The following is a 16,248-nucleotide window of genomic DNA, read 5'->3' on the forward strand; positions in this document are numbered from 1 at the left end:
TGCAGACTAAATGTTAACTATTAATATTATTATTTATTATTATTTTTATATATTATTATTCATCATTAGATTTCATTTCTGCATCCTCTCTCCCCCATGTGCTGCTGTGAGTAGACAGAGTATTGGGGTTTGGCTCCATTTAGAGACAGAGGAATCCGCAGGATGGCTTTGGGGAGCCCTCCCTTCCAAGGATTCCGGGACCCTCCATCCCCCTCATCCCCCTTCCTCCCTTGCAGTGTGTATTCTCTGTCTCTCCGAAGTTAGTTTCCATCCTTGCACCCCAGGTGCCCTGGCTCCCTGCCTGTGGTCCCCACTGGTTGGATGCTGTTGCTATGGCAACAGCATTTTTAGAGACCCTGGCCCCCCTCTGAGGCGACAGGCATGGACGGAGGTGGGCTTATCCACGGCCTCCTGCATCCTCAGGCCAGTCCGGACAGAAGGCAGGAGAGTGGAACACAAGAATGAGAGCTGGCCTGGGCTGGGGGGCCAGCTCACACCCCAGCCCCCAGCGTTAGCACCTCACTGTGTCACAAGAGCAACACAAAGGCAGATTCCAGCCAGGCCCTGGCTCCCAGGACCTGATTTTAATTATCGGGGTGGGACCCCTTGGGAAGCTGCCTTTGATCAGCTCTGCTCATGGTTCTGAGGCAGACAGGCCACAGACCACACCTGAAGAAATCTTAAGTCCTAGAAGATTCTCGAAGCCATCTGGGGCATTGAGGTTTGTGTTGCTTTCTCTGCTGAGCTGTCTCCCGAACACTTGCCCGTCCTCCCTAGGCGCACCTCAGTCCCGCCTCCCTCTCTTTCCAGAGTTGGGCTCAGTGCTCCACCCTCTGCCCGGAGCCAGGAAAATTCCAGGGCCAGGCAGCCAAAGGCCACCTTGTTAACGCATCCTAGGTGGAGACAGGGCCTCACCCTTTCCCAGCATAATGACCTTCAGGGGAGGTGCTAGCAGGGGTGACTCTGGGTGATGTGGAAGATACTCTAGAAGGGACAGACAGGGCCAGGTAGAGATCGGTAGGGAGCTACGTGACCGAGCTCACAGAAATCCCAGAAATGTGAGGCCTAACAAAACCAGAAATAAGGGAACAAACCAGACTACCCTGCCCTGGGCCTCAGAGGTGGGGATCTTTTTATGACAGTCACATCGTGACCAACAAAGAATGACCAGAGCCCGAAGAAGTGAGCCATGAGAGATGTTATCACCAGTCCTTACTCAGACCAAGACATCATGAGAATGGTAAGGCCGCAGGCTCCCTGATCGGGCCTAAAGAAAAGACTGTCAGTGGAGGCCCACGTTGGCACCACTGTCAGAACCCCTTTCATTCCTGAGAGCTTTTTCTGTATCCTGGCTTAGTAAAACTCTACCGCTTTACTCGCTCCTTCATCCACGAGATCCATTCTTCGACTCTGTGAATCAGTAACCCTCCTGCTTCACTCTGAGATCTGAGGTGTCAGGGCCTTCCCACCCCATCCCCCTGCTGGAGGGGGATGTGGCTCCCCATTGTCACCAGACCCCAACCACCAGCAGAAGCCTAAGACGCTGGGGACCAGAAGCTGTGACTAAAGAGATGGGGCCCTGGGGTGGGGGGAGTGGAAGTCATAGAGTCTGAGATGTGCGGGGAGAGAAGACGACAGAACATCAGAGGGGGAGAGGGTTCTCTCTGGAGTGCCCGGAGGGGACAGGACCCCGTGGGGCTCCTGGAGTGTGGGAGCAGCCGGTGAGAGAGCGAGAGGGCATTCCCTGCCCGTACTCCTTGGGGTGCAAGAACTGCCTTCCAGCAGATGACTCCCTTTGTCCGAGGCCGGTGCCGAGAGAAAACAGCCCACATGCGGTGATTAGTACAACACGCCCTTTATTCCCTTCCCACGCTCACCTCCCTACTCCTGCACCAAGGGATCCTGAAATCGCCGCCAAACAAACAGGCCCGGGAATCCTTGTCTCGGATAAGAAGCCGCCCCCGAATCCTCCCACTCATGGCAACTATGCCCCGTGGGCCCCAAGGGGAAGCTTACGTACCCCGGAACTCCAAGTGGGCATCTGGCTTGCCTAAGCCTGAGACCTCTGGAAGGTTCTGTACCAACAACTCTCTCCACGATGGGACGCGGGGGTTGTGGAGTCAGTCCCTGCCTTGCCCTCCATACTCACTAGTCCGATTGTGAGTCAGGTCTTCTAGAGTTTTCTGGAGCTGAGGGCAGGTGGAAGCTCTTGCCCTCCCCTAGCATGGGCCAAACATACAGTGAGTGCTCAGGAACCGTGTCCACATGGGATCAGTCAGGGCTCCCCAGCTCCCCACTGTCGCTGGGCTCCTCCCCAGCCACCCCCTGGAGCCCGGTGACAGTGGTGGGGGTCCTAGCTAGAGGGAGGCCGGGGGACTCGTCTGGGGTGAGTCCTCCAGAGATGTCTGTGAGTCTGTCCCCTCTGAGGAGAAGCTGCCCCCAGGGGCACGAGGGGTCTGACTCTGCCTGGGGAATCGCTGCCAGGAGAAGAGGGGGTCACGGAAGCGCTCAGGGTCTGGAAGCGGAAATGGCTCATGGGGGCCTTGGCCTTCATCAGCCTCTACGGCCTGGCCAGCTTCCTCAGCCAGAAGGCCTGCCTGCAAATTTCTGTTCTGTCCCTCTCTGGGGGCCCGAGGCCAACCGGGATTTGGTGAACCATCCAGGCCCAGTGAGTCCTGGAGAAGCAGGCCCCGCCTTCCCCTGGAAGTGACATCTCCATTGAGACCCTGGCCCTTGGCATCTGCCCTTCTGAGCTCCAGGGGTGCTGCGTGCGCTGTGGGCCCCGCTGGGCACGGGCAGTGGGCCAGTGCCTTCTTCAGGAGGGTCTGGATCTCCGCGTGTTTCACCCGGGCCTCCTCCCACAGGTCCTGGCCCAGGCCCTCCTGGCTCAGAGAGGCCACCTGTAGCCCCATGGCCGCGAGCTTCTCTGCCGGGAACTCCAACGCCAGTCGCTGCAGGTGGCGGTGGAGACGGCGCTGGACCCCAGGGCTGGCCCTCTGCGCCTTGCCCAGCCTGAGCTGCCTCATCAGGTCCTGACAGTCCATGTGAAACCAGCTCATCTGGGGGCACAAGAGAGGGAAGTGGGGTTCAGGCTAGGATCGGGGCTGTGGGGCTCCATGAGGACGGGGATGCGCGTCTCTGGGCAGAAAGTAAGTGTTGCTGGGCCAAATTCCTAAGAAGCGCCCAGTCAATGTCTGGGCCTCCTCCGCGCGGCCCATGAAGACAATGGGTTCCCTCTCTTCCCTCAGGTAAACACACCTGCCGTCAGCAAACGCTCCCCAGCACCCCTCGGAACCTCAGGCACGGTCCCCTAGACCCGGGGGCCAGCAGAGACTTCCCCCTCACTGGGGCTCAGCGCTCCCTTCCCGGGAAGGTAAGGTTGTGCCAGATGATCATCTGGGTCCTCGGATTGTGGGAACAATTGTCTTCACCCCTTATGAGTGGCACGGAGGGAGGCGGCGTCTAATGGTTGTTTATTGAGCACCGACTGTTTGCCAGGCTCTGGGCATCTCATGTATGATCCCACTGAACGGTACCAGCAGCCCATTTTATAGAGGGGGAAACCAAGGCTCGGACACATGAAATCACTCGCCCCGGGTCACGCAGCAAGTCAGGGGGGAGCTGGGATTTGAACTCAGACGTGTCCAGCCTTCGAAAGAGTATCTTCCAAGCACCTCTTAGCAGGGGAGAAACTGGTCCAGCCGGGGTGGTGCCCACACAGTCACCAGCGAGACCACCAGCCGACCCAGGCCTAGGGGCCCCCTCACTCCGCGGGGCCTCTGCCCCATTTGGGGACTGTGGCTGTCCCTACCTCACCCACAAAATGTCCACAGGCTGCAAAGGAGCCAACACGTTCCCAGCAGCTCGTGAAAAACATAATCTTTCTCTCCATTAATTTAGGAGCCGACAGCGAGCTGTTAGCTGTGGGGATTGGAGAACCGTTTTCTCCAAGGAAACCATCTTTCCGCGGATTAAGGGAACTTGTCTTTAGATAAATGGCTTCATATTCGCAGAAGCACACGGAGCTCATGGCTGGGAAAGGGCTCCATAAATCTCTGTTAGCGGCACAATTGTTTTATTATTATTTAGCGCCAAAGCTGCTGGACGCACGCTCTCGGCCTGGGGCTGAGCCCAGCCCGGGGCTGTCCGGTCTGTCTGTCCATCTGTCTGGGAACATCTTCTAGGCTGGGCTGGACAGGGATGGGTAGCCCCTCAGAAATCATCTTACCCAACCCCTGGGTGTGTGGATTAAGGTGCAGGGCTGGAGAGGAGCCGGGGCCTGCCCAGGTCAAACAGCGAGATGGCCGTGGTGGGATTCCAGGTCAGGCTCCCACCTCCTGTAGGACCTCCAGGCTTGGGGGGCGGGGGGAGTTCTAGCTTCCCACAGGACCCCCCTGGACCCCCGAGTCTTCCTTCCTCCGCCTCACTCCTCACTCTCCCTCCGGCCACTTGGCTGCTCCGGGGGCCGACCCTGCACCCGGCACCGGGGAGGGACGAGGACACAGTCCCAGGGCTCACCTCCCAGGTGACTGACAGCAGGTGAGGAAGCCACAGGGTAATTTCAGATCACAAGAAGCACCGTGAAGTGAGACAAGCAGGGTGACCAGAGGGCTAGGGGCCCAGGTGGCCAGGCAGGGACACGTGAGCTGAGCCCTGAAGACAAGAAACCAGCAGGTCTCTAGGAAGAGCCTTCCCAACCGAGGGACCAGCAAGGGCGAAGGCACAGAGCCGCAGCGAGTTTGCTTTACGGGGCTGAAATGGGATAAAATTAGTAAGCAAGGGGGAGAAGCTGCTGGATGCCCTTAACCCATGAGGCGTTACCACGGCTTCTACTGCTACTAATGATGACCACACTGGCGTCGATAATAATACCACCAAACTGGAGTAAAGCCCCGGGGGGTTACTTACATTTCATTTCCTTCTCTCACTACCCAGCAAGTGGGCACAGAGCCAGAGGACCTGGGTTTGAATCTCAGCTCTGCCACGTCTCCGCTGTGTGACCCTGGGTGAGTTATTTGACCTCTCTGTGTTTCCTCGTGCGTAAAATAGGCCTAATAATAGCGCCTGCCTCAGACAGTTGGCGTGACAATAAAACGACAAGGAATAATGAGCAGGGCCCGCCACATGCTAAGAACTGCAGAAGCATTGGTTATGATTACTGCTATGATCGTTACATGATCGTTATCACTGACAAGGAGCTGCGGCCCAGAGCAGTCAAGACTGTCGCTGAGGTCACACAGCCTGTGTGGACAGGAGCTGCCGCTGGCTCCAAGTCTCAGAGGCTGTCCTGCCTGGCTCTCTACCGTCAGCTGGGAGTGGGGGGGTCCCTTCGCTGCCACTGTCCTCGTCCCTTGCCGGCTGCCCCGCAGAGACAGAGAGTGGCCTGTCCTCCCGGCGCCCCAGGCGGGCCTTGACCTGAGTCCCTCTTACTGCCCTCAAAGCATCCTGTATTCTCTGTCTCCTGCGTGCCGGGCTGGCCTGACGGCTGGGGGGCTGGGGTCAGGCCCTTCCCACACGCTGTCCTCGGCGGCGAGTGCAAGGGGGTATCTGAGGGCACAGGGCCCAGGCCAGAGCTGTGGGTTCTTGTCCCATCTGGGGGAACCCGGGCGGCTCCTTGTCCTCCTAAGCCTCAGTCCCTCTCAGAAAAATGACAGATTTGACTAAACGGCTTATGGGGAGGAGGGGCCTTAGGTCCTGCTTGGCCTCTGGCCCTCTGGGGAACCATGAGCAAGCCATTTTCCTCTTCGGGCCTCAGTTTACTCATCCACAGAATGGAAACAGTGTCGGCACCCCTCCCTCACAAATACATGGTGAGATTAGGGGCACCTAGCTGGCTCAGTCAGGAGGGCTTGTGATCTGATCTCTGGGTTTTGAGTTCGAACCTCACATTGGGCTCAGAGCCTACTTTAAAAAAAATAAATTAAAAAAAAACAGATGATGAGATCAAGTCAAGCAAGGTTTGTGAAGCACTTATAGGGGTGTCTGGCATTGGGGCCACAATCACTAATGTGGGCGACTCGCATAATAATCGTATCACCATCATCATCATCATCACACCGGACCGAACGGGGGAATCTGTTACCACCTGCCCTCCCACCTTTGGAGAAGAACATAGAGCATCATGAATGCATCTGTGTTCAAATTCCAGCTCTTCTTTTCTGCAGTTCCTTGGGCAAGGCCCTTTCCCTCTTAGGGCCTCAGTTTGCTCATCTGTAAAATGGGACCACTCAACCTCGCTACACTGGCTTGCCAAGAGGTGATGGACGCAAAGCAAAGGAGTTCCTCTTGCCTCCTGCCCCAGCATTGCCCCACTCCCTTTCCCCCCTGCTCCTGGCCAAACTCTGGGTTCCTGGCAAGGACTGAGGCCTCTGTTCTGAGGGTGCTCAGAGAAGCCTCTGGACCCACCTTCTCCAACTGCCGCCCCTTCCCTAGCTCCCGCCATCTGTGCAGGGCAAGGTGAGGCATGGGGAAAAGCACTGGAATGGTGCCATGGGCTTGCTGTGTGACATTGGCTAAGCCCTTCTCTGATCCTGTTTCCCCAGCTCTGCGACAGAGGCGTGGGACAAGTTCAATGTTCTTAGCCTGGTCTGACTACTGCAGTGAGCCCCCTGTGGAGACAAGGCCTATGGCTTTGGTTGGATTCTTGGAAATACCTGCTCCCCTTCCCCTAACCCCACCATTTAAGAAGCAGGTGATTTCTGACTGTCCTTTGAGAGCTGGTGTTCAGGTCACTGGGAGGCTGCCTGGTGTAGTGGGACAAGCTGGGGTCAGAGATCAGCCAGGACTGATTTTGGGGGCTAACCTACCCTCTCAAACCTCGCTTCTCTTCTAGAATGTAGGTCATGCTTTCCTCCCACCCCGCAGGACTCTAGAATAAACCATACGAAGAGCCTAGTGCTGGGTGGGGGAGCTGCTTCCTGCTCCCCTCTACCTCCCAGGCAGGGCGGGCAGGGAGGGGTCTGTGCGGGCGGGCCACAAGGCTCACCTTCCTGCAGAAGTGCTGCAGGTGGAAGAGCGTGTCCAGGTCGGTGCGCTGCCGCTCGGCCGCCATGTAGAAGTGGGTCAGCTTAGCCTGGAAGGCCCGCTGGGTGGAGGCGAAGGCTGCCAGTCCCGGGAACTCCGTGGCTCCGGCCTCGCTGGCTCCCCCCGCGGCGGCTGCCAGCTGTGCGGCCTGCTTGGACAGCTCCAGGCCGTGGCAGTACTGGGCCTGAGCGGGGAGGGAGGCGTCCCCTCAGCTCGCGTCTTAGCCCAGGCCTCCTCCAGAGGCCGGGAACCTCCGCTGCCCCGGGGTTAGTTGTGGGGCTTCCCAGAACTCTGCTTCCTCATCTACAGAACGCAGGCCAGGCCTCTGCCTCAGCAGCGCCCTCGCCTCACGGGGACTCAGCTTAGGGTCACCTCCTTCTGGAAAACTTCCCTGACCCAGGGTTCTGGGTTAGGGGCTCCTGCTGTGTGTCCCCACATGTCTCCCTTCTGTTTGTTTCCCTGTCTATCCGCCACCCCCCGCCCGCACTGGCTGGGGAGCTCCCTGAGGACTGAAAGGGGCTGAGTCACCTGCGTCCTAGGGTCCAGGACATCAAGGATACAAATTCCTTGCCCCTGACCTCTGAGGCTGACTGAATAGGTCTTGGGTGGGACCTTGGAATCTGCATTTTAGGAAATCTTCCAGGGATTCTGAGATAGGTCTTTTTTGGATGTGGCAGTCCAGGAAGGCTTCCTGGAGGAGACAGTATCTAAGCTGAACCCTTTGTGATCTCAGCTGGCCTTCTATCTCTGGAAGTTTCCTTGCACTCTCCTACCTCCACCCCTTTGCCCCAGCCGTGCCGCGCTCCTCCACTGCCCTCTCCATGTGCCCCAGCCCTGCTCCCCAGTCTCAGGAACGCACTGCAGCCTGAAGGAAGAAGTCCTCAAACTCCGCATGCACCTTCTCCACAGTCTCCAAGCTTCTGTCTTTGGGGGTCAGCACTTGCAGGCACCTGCTCCCCTCCTGCTCCATCCAGTTGCTGACCTAGGGCAGGGGAGGGAGGTTTGGGCGTGGGGAGTGCCTGGGGCAATGTCCCTTAGCTGGTTCCCCAACTCCCCTGGAGGTGGGGATCTTCTCATCCTCAGTTACTCAGTGGCTGGGCCTGTGCCCACTGGCCTAGACTGAGACCTTCCCAGCTCTAGGGAGGAGGGACAGTTTGGGGAGGGTGGGTGCATCGTCATATTCCTCAAATACCTGAAGGGAAGGGGCGCCTGGGTGGCTCAGACGCTTAAGCGTCTGCCTTTGGCTCAGGTCATGATCCTGGAGTCCCGGGTCAGTGGGGACTCTGCTTCTCCCTCTCCCACTGCCCCTCCCCCTGCTTTTTGCATACCCCCGAGGATGGGGAGCTCATTACTCTCAAGGCTGCCTCTTTTATGACTGGTGGCAGTGCGTGGTTAGAGTAAGCTGAAATTCGCCACCCTGCGTTCTGCAGAGTAAGCTGCATGGGGCTATGAACTCACTGTGTCGACAGCGCAAGGCACTTCCCTTTTCTGGGCTTCGACTTATTCAGGGGCAAAACGGGGTAGACATGAGGAATCAGTGAGGGACAGAGAGGTTGTAACGGCTCTCAAACCCATGAGCAAAAGTCCCCTTCTTATCCTGGGATGCTTTAAAGAGTATGAATTCACTCACTTTATCCTCAGAAAGCCCAGCGTGGCAGGCATTAATATTATTCCCCACTGAACAGATGGGGAAACTGAGGTAGTGAACAGTGAAATAACCCGCCCGGGGTCACAGTCAGTGCCAGAGCCAGGATGAGAGCCCACGCTGTCTGTGCGCTCCACCAGCCTCAGCCCGAAGGGATGCACTGGCTCGAGGCCCCGGCAGTCAGAGGACTGATGCCAGGTGTGGGCTCCGGGATTCCCAGGGGTGTGACCACAGGCAGGTGATGTCATGTCTCCCAGCCTCAGTGTCCTCATCGATGAGTGGGAGAAATCCGGCATCTTCCCACATCACTGGCAAGTGATAAAGCTGGAAAATCATGGTAGGTGCAGAGGCTCTGGCCCAGGGCTTGGCGGGTAAGTACGGCTTTGGGCATTATGTCTTCCCCGGTTCAGCCCTTGTGGAATGTCATGGCATGCGCCACGTCACGGGATGCCTGCCTGGCCCTTGAAGAACAGCCAGCCTTGCGTCCTTACACCGGAGCAGAGCGCCTGGTGGGGGCAGGGCCTGGAGCAGGGCTTTCCCTGCGGAGAGGCCAGGCTCCCCTTTCACCTGGTGGATGGCAGCTTCCAGGCGGCCCAGGCGGATGCGGAGCTCCAGCCTTCCCAGGAGGTGGTTAGACACAGTGACCAGGACATGCAGCTGTTCATCCACGAGGCCGTACAGGGCGACAGCTTCGGCCAGATGGCTCCTGGGAGGTGGAAGAGGGGGAAAGAGGGCCCCCGATGTTCTTCCCCACCAGTATTCCTGCCCAGCATAGCCTCCCCCCTGCCACCCCACCCGCCCCGGCAACCCTCACCAATTCTGTGGTTCCGGCCTGGGGATTCAGATGCTGACTTGCTGTGTGACCTTGGACAGGTAGGCCCTATACTTCTCTGGACCTCCGACTTGGCCTTCCAGGGACTGGGGAGACCAGAGGACACAGGAGGAAACCAAAAGACCCTCCCCTTCCCTGGGAGGGTATGAAGTGAGCTGGACAGATCTGGGTTCAAATCTTCACACCCACCCTAAGCCAAATGAATCAGACTGTGAGTGTGGCATGGACACCAGTGCTTTCTAAAGCTTCTTAGACACTTCCAGGAGGCAGCAGGGGCTGAGAGCCAGCCCTCACACACTCAAACTCTTAACACAGTGCCCGGCACACTGTGTTTCTTAGTGCTTATTATTTCTATTGTAATGATGCTGAGTGGCCGTAACAGGCCCTTGGATCCCAGCCTCCATTTTACAGATGGGAAAACTGAGGTCCGGAGAGAGGAACTGACTCATGCATGGCACTGTGAACTGAAACCTGGTGTGTGGCATTTTGCATATAATTTTTAAAAATTGTCAAAGCCAGTAAGATATAAGTGACTGGATTCAGGCATGGTAATGCTGCGGGGAAGGGAGGAACACCCCTCAAATCCCACCCCACCCTCCTCTGCCCTACGGGGTCTTACTTCAGAAGGAAAAGGGAAAACCTGAGATGGAAGGGAAAGCCTGCTATCCTTGCTCTGGGCCTCCTCATCCGACTGCAGCTTCCCACAGCTCACTGCCCTTCCAGGAAGGGGTGAGGGCCCAGGGTCGGTGGTGCTCGGGGATGGAAAATACCAGCCTCTCTGGGGGGACAGAGGGAGGAAGGCGCGGGCAGGAGGGAGCTGCAGCGTCCTAACAGGCACAGAGGCTCATGTGGGACCACAGCGCCGCCTGGTGGAGATGCTGGTGGCCAACAGTCTGGAGAGGCCTAGGGCGGCCCGGTGTCCAGCCAGCAAGGGGGTCAGGCTGGGAAAGACAGTGCCAGCCCCACCAGGCCATGGGAGAGGCAGGGAGACGACTCCACGCCCAGCACCAGGCCCCACATCAGCGTGAATCTGTCCGTGGCTGCAGCTCAGGGTGACGTGTTCAATATTCCGGGCCAGGCAGCCTGGGTTGAAGTCCTAACCCCACCACACCTCAGCTGTGTGACCCTGGGAAAGTCACTCAACCTCCCTCTGGGCCCAGGCCCCTCCGCTGTAAAACGAGGATAATGCTAGACTCCACCTAGTGGGAATTAAACAAATTAATATTTGCAAAGCCCTTAGAACAAGGCCGTGCTCGTACTATTTAGGTGTTGGTCTAAATAAACAAATGATTCTTGGGAGCTTGTGTAAACTTTGTAATTGTGTTTGTTCTAATGGAGATAAAATATCTCCAATAACTGACTGATTTAATTACTGATTTGTACCCCCACCCCTAAATTTAAGCAAACCAGTTTTTCCAGGAATATGTATTTTTTGTTTTGTGGCTCTGAGACCCCCGACACAGCCCAGGCTGAGGAGCCCACCAGGGAAGGCAGGCCGGAGCAGATGTCCTGCTCAGATGTCCTGGCCGTTAGAACATTTCACTGAGCCTCGATCACCTGTCGGCCAAATGAGGACGTCGTGGCCCTCGCAAGGTTCTTCTGAGGAATAAACGAGATGCAACCTTGAAGAGACTCAGCCCAGTGTCTTACAAAGTCAGAGAAGTGTTTGAGGCTGACCAGAAATGAGCAGGGGCTGTCCTCGGATACCTACCTCGGGCTGAAGATGGCCAGGGCTGAAGGAGGGGCAGCAGAGAAGGGACGGGGGCCTTACCAAAGCCTCGGCCCAGGACATGGGCCCTGCAAATGTTCCCATCCTAGGCGTCCTTAGGGTCCGCCTTGTGCGTCCTCAGCTCCAAGCCCCCAGGGCCAGGGAACATAGGTGGGGGAGGGAAAGCCTGGCCATTCGTACCTGACATCGGGGTTGAAGTCCAGCCTACCAGCTTCCTGCCGCAGCCTGGCCAGAGTGGCTCCCCCTTCCCACTGGAGGCCCAGGAGGCCTGGGTCCCTCAGCACGGCCTCCATCAGCTCCTTGGACTTGCTCAGACACCTGGAAGCCTCCTGTCAGTGTAGGGAGGTGGCCTGAGGCTCAATCCCCACTCTCGCTCTACAGCCTTCCAGGGCTCCCCACACCCAGATCATGCCTGACTCTCCCAGTTTGGCATTCAAGGTCCTGCAGAAAGTCCATCCTTTCTATCTCTGAAACATCTCCTCAAGCCACGCATCCTCTTGTCGCCATGGCAGCCTCACTGGTCCAAGTGCCTATCATCGCTCTGGGACACTCAGCCCAGCATCTTGACCAGGCTCCCTGCTGCTCTCTGGCTCCCCCTGCAGTCTGTTCTCCACATGGCAGCTGGAAGGATCTCCAAAGGGCCAAGGTGTTCATCCCACTGCTGGAAACTCCAGGGCTTCCCTGGCAGCTTAGAATCCAATCCCAGCCCAACTCCTTGATCCAGCCCCCGCAGGATTAGAAGATCCCCAAGCTGTTCTCTTCTCCTACCCCGCTCCCGCCTCTCTGTTCTACATCAGCCTCTGTGCTGTTCTTGAACATACCAGCACAATCCCACCTCAGCACGTACTTGCCCTCCACCTGAAACAGTCCCTCTCCTATTCCCATCGCCGGCTCCTTGTCATCCTCAGGCATCAACTTAAATACCATCTCTTTAGGGAGGCCCTCCCTCTTTCCCTATTGCTCTCGATCTGACTTTCACGGCATTTGGCACAATTTATAGCTACATAGCCATTTCTTTGTTTACTTTTTAAAGGACTGCCTCTTCCACTGCACCCACTAAACCCTCCAAGGGCGGGGACGAGTCGATTTGCCCCAGGCTGGGGTCTCCGGGGCGTGACACATAGTGAGTGGCCTATAAATATCAGTCCAATGAATGAAGACCCACGATGGCTATCCCCTTCACTGAGCCCTTGGTCCATGGAATTTGGGGTGCAGTGGGCTTCCCCACCCCACGCGCCTGGCTCACCTGCACCCCTCAGGGGGTAACTCTTCTCAAACTGCTTGATGGAAGCCTTTAGCAAGGCAGAGGCCGGCGGAGGTCAGCAAGGAAAGGTCCACCTTCTGCATGTTGGAAGGCAGAGTGGGGGTGTCAGCCTGGGCCAGCAAGGAGGGCTCCTGCCCACGCCAGGAGGACCCAGGGCAGGCATCAGGCCGTGGTTCTCAAACTTGAGCTGCATCAGAATCACCTGGAGGGCTGGTTAAAGTCCAGACTGCTGAGCCCCACTCCTGAGTTCCTGACTTAATTCTTTTGGGGCGGGGCCTGAGAATATGCGTCTCTAACAAGTTCCCAGGTGGTGCTGATGTCGCTGGTCCAGGGACCACACTTTGAGAACCACTGGTGCTGGGAATGAGAGAGGGAGAGAAAAGAAGACCGAAAGTATCCCCTTGGGGAAGGGGAAGGAGCAGATGTGGGAGGATGGAAGCTCGGGGACACCCTCTGCCGGGTTCCACTTCAGCCCAGCTCCACCGCTGACTAGCTGTGAGACCTTGGGCAAGTTGCCTAACCTCTCTGCGCCTCTGCTTCCTCCTCTGTAAAATGGGATCGCAGTAGTTCCTGCCTTACAGGCTTGCAGGAGGATAAATGGGTTCATGTGCGCGAGGCTCATAGTGTATGAGCCGTCGTCATTGTTAGTTTCATATTCTGGACCTATAGGTTAGATTTCATTTGAAGGGATGGTTTTAAAGTGAAAATAAGGTTCAAAGGCCACTGGATTCATCAGAGGGGAATTGGGGGCCTGTGGGATGAATAGGAAAGGAGATTGCTCAATATATACCCTTTAGTAGCATTTGAATTTTTTAACACACAACCTCTTCAAAAACAGGCACGGGTTCAACCGGAGAGCACCCAGGTCCCAAACAGAGAAACAAACCACCGCATTCGACTGCTAGTGGAGACCAGTGGTTCTCACTGAGGGGTGATTTCGTCCCCCAGGGGACATTAGGCAATGTCTGGACATGGTTCCCGTTGTCATCATTGGTGAGGTGCTCCTGTCAGAGTGGGCAGTGGCCGGGGACGGAGCTAACTCTGCTACAACGCACAAGCCTGCTCCCCAGAAAGAGAATTATCCAGCCCCAGACGTGAACTGTGCCGTGGATGAGCAGCCCTGGTCTAGGGAAAGTCGAGGGCAGCATTTACGAACACTGGTCTCTGAGCCATTTAAGCCTGGAATCTTCTGTGTGCTGTTGTGCGAGTCCCCCCCGCCCCCATCCTGTGTGTCCTTCTGTGTTAGACTGGGCAGGAAATGCCCCTCCAGGGTCGTGCTGAGGGGAGGCTGAGATCACGTGGGGAAGGAGCCCAGCACGGGCGGTTTCCTGATCCCCTCCCTCTCTCAGGAGAGAGCGCGTCTGCCTCCCCCGCCAGCCCCCGAGCTCTCCGAGTCATGGCGCCCACAGAACAAATGTCTGTCCGTTTCTTTCCAGTTAGCACAGACACAGCTCTTCGCATGTGCCAGCCACTCTTCTAAGCTCTTCGCCCACATCGACTCAGTTAATCCTCACCACGGCCCCCTCAGGAAGTACTCTCATTACCACCCGCGCCCCCCCCCCCGTTTGTACTCAAGGGAAAGGGCTCCGAGAAGATAGGTAACTTACCCAAGGTCACACAGCAGAGCAGGGACTGGAACCCAGGCAGTCTGGGCCCAGAGCCTGAACTCGTAATAACCGTACCCTGTACCCTCATTATAAAAGTTTGTTGAACCTGCCAGGGTCGCTGGATCCCTGAGGCAGGAGAATGAAGGGAGGAAGAGAAGGAGTCAGGGTGGGGGGTAGAGGCTGTGATGGCGGGCACCTGGAAGAATTGCACCCACTCGCTGTGGCAGTAGGGGAGGGGGCCTTCCAGGGCCGGGGGCAGCTGGCTGGGGTCCACGTGCTGGCTGAGAGCCTTCAGGGAGGTCACCACCTCTACCTGCAGATGAAAGAAGCCAGTCAGGAGGACCAGAGGATTCGGAGTGGGGACATATGTTTGAGAAGGGCCTGCCAGATCCCTACCCCACCTCCACTCCACCCACCGCAGGGAAGGCTGGCCCTGGCTTTAAGAGTTGCTTTCTAGGCCAAAGATCTTCTCTGGCAAGTCTGACAAATCAACATTCAGAACGAGACCCTGGCTTAGGAATGGCAAGTAACAGCACTCATCCAGCCCCTCTCTTAGCCTGTGCCCCATGCAGACATCACTAATCAGTCACAGCACTGGCTCCCTCTCAGCAGGCTTCTTCCCAGCACAGCTCTCCAGGCAATCACACAAATTGACTGAAGTTGACCCTTTTCCTGTAACTTCTTTGCGATCTTTGTACTGTCCTCTGAGGACCCACCAAGGTGCTGTCTCCTTTTTGGGGCTGATGCAAAAGGTCACCAAATCCTGACAGTATCCTCTAAGACACGGAGGAGGGACCAAGTGGCTGCTTCTCCTGGGTGGTGAAGGTGGAAGTTTATGCCAGGCCCAGCTCCAGGGACCTAAGCTTGGGGTCGAACGGATTCGGTTTTTTGGGACCCATCTGTTTGTTCTCCTTGGTACTCGAAGTGTGGTCCACGGACCAGCTTCTCAGAGATGCAGGACCCCAGGCCCCATCCAGAACTACTTCATCAGGACCTGCACTTTGACAAGGTCCCCAAGGGATTCACTGGTACATAAAAGCATGAAACGCACATCTCTAGCTCACGATGTGTCTCTTCGCCAACGAGGAGGAGGAGGAGGAGGAGGAGGAGGAAGAGGAAGGAGGCTTTTGAAATCATTTCCTGAAGCAGGGTAGAGGGCAGGGTGCCCACGCTCGTGATTGAAATACATGGCACTAATTAAAGAAAACAGCAGGGCTCTTCCCTGCAAAGCCCCAAATCATCTCAGTGTCTGAGCCAGAGATGATGAGAGACCCAAGGGAGGGGAAGGCAGGAAGATCGAGGCCGCAGTCCGCCTCTAGCTTGCCCCATGGCCTTGGGCCTCTGTTTCCCCAGCAGAAAAGAGGGAGGGAAGGGTCGAGGAGATGAAGCTTTTTAAATAGGTTTCATGCCATTGCGACTCTCAGTCATGTGCCAGGAGCTGCTGGCATTCCCGGAGAGAGGGACAACGGAGTTGCAGCACCCAGCCCTGTACTTGTTGACTTCCACTGGGTTATTTCAGGGTGGCCCCTAGCTGCTGAATTCTGCACCCCAGCTCAGCTCAGCCTCTGCCTCACCTGGATGTCGGGTAGCGTCTCCAGCTGGAGAGCATCCTCCTTGTCCCCCAGGTAGAGCACAGCACGGATGGAGGCTGGGGCCAGAGCCTGTCAGAGAGAACCAGTTCAGAGGTGCTCCACCTAGACCTTCACCAAGCCCCCTGCTAAGATTCAGGCAAACAGAGCGCCGGCGGGGGGGGGTGCAGCTGGGGACATGCAGATTGTCTGTTTGGAGGGTGAATCACTGGGGGTCAATAGAGCAGTAGGTCCAAGCTCTGTTACAAACTTCCTAGATGACCCGTTCCCACTGGGCCTCAGTTTCCCCATCTATAAAGTGAAGAGGAGAAGGAAGAGGAGATCAGACCATAAGGTAAGCATGTGTCAACCTTCCACTTCCTCTGCTGCCTAACCCAGCTACTTAGGACCTCTTCCTCCGTCCTTCTGGGCTCATGAGGCTCAGGGGACCCACGTCTAAGCTGATCGGTGTGCTGCATTCCCCTGGCCACGGAGATTGGTTGGGGGATGGACTCCTGAGCTAAGGAGACTGAAGGAAACTTGCTGGGACCTCTGGGAACAGAATCTTTCACTCTTTCCG

The 16,248-nt window shown here is 56.9% G+C and overlaps 1 protein-coding gene across 1 annotated transcript in view; it reads right to left on the reverse strand.

Annotated features, from left to right (window-relative positions):
- Positions 1 to 1,848: 1,848 nt before the first annotated feature.
- KIAA1755 (KIAA1755 ortholog) overlaps positions 1,849 to 16,248 on the reverse strand; it is a 30,724-nt gene continuing 16,324 nt past the window's right edge. Inside the window, exons 9-15 of the mRNA XM_040638673.1 lie at positions 15,675 to 15,761; positions 14,183 to 14,413; positions 11,410 to 11,558; positions 9,236 to 9,374; positions 7,883 to 8,005; positions 6,986 to 7,207; positions 1,849 to 3,059 (exon numbers count right to left, since the gene is read on the reverse strand). Of these exons, the coding sequence (XP_040494607.1) occupies positions 2,358 to 3,059; positions 6,986 to 7,207; positions 7,883 to 8,005; positions 9,236 to 9,374; positions 11,410 to 11,558; positions 14,183 to 14,413; positions 15,675 to 15,761 (1,653 nt within the window). The 3' untranslated portion in view covers positions 1,849 to 2,357. The remainder of the gene's footprint in view (positions 3,060 to 6,985; positions 7,208 to 7,882; positions 8,006 to 9,235; positions 9,375 to 11,409; positions 11,559 to 14,182; positions 14,414 to 15,674; positions 15,762 to 16,248) is intronic.

The sequence above is a fragment of the Ursus maritimus genome, unplaced genomic scaffold (assembly GCF_017311325.1).
Source record: "Ursus maritimus isolate PB19 unplaced genomic scaffold, ASM1731132v1 scaffold_22, whole genome shotgun sequence".
Taxonomy (NCBI): domain Eukaryota; kingdom Metazoa; phylum Chordata; class Mammalia; order Carnivora; family Ursidae; genus Ursus; species Ursus maritimus.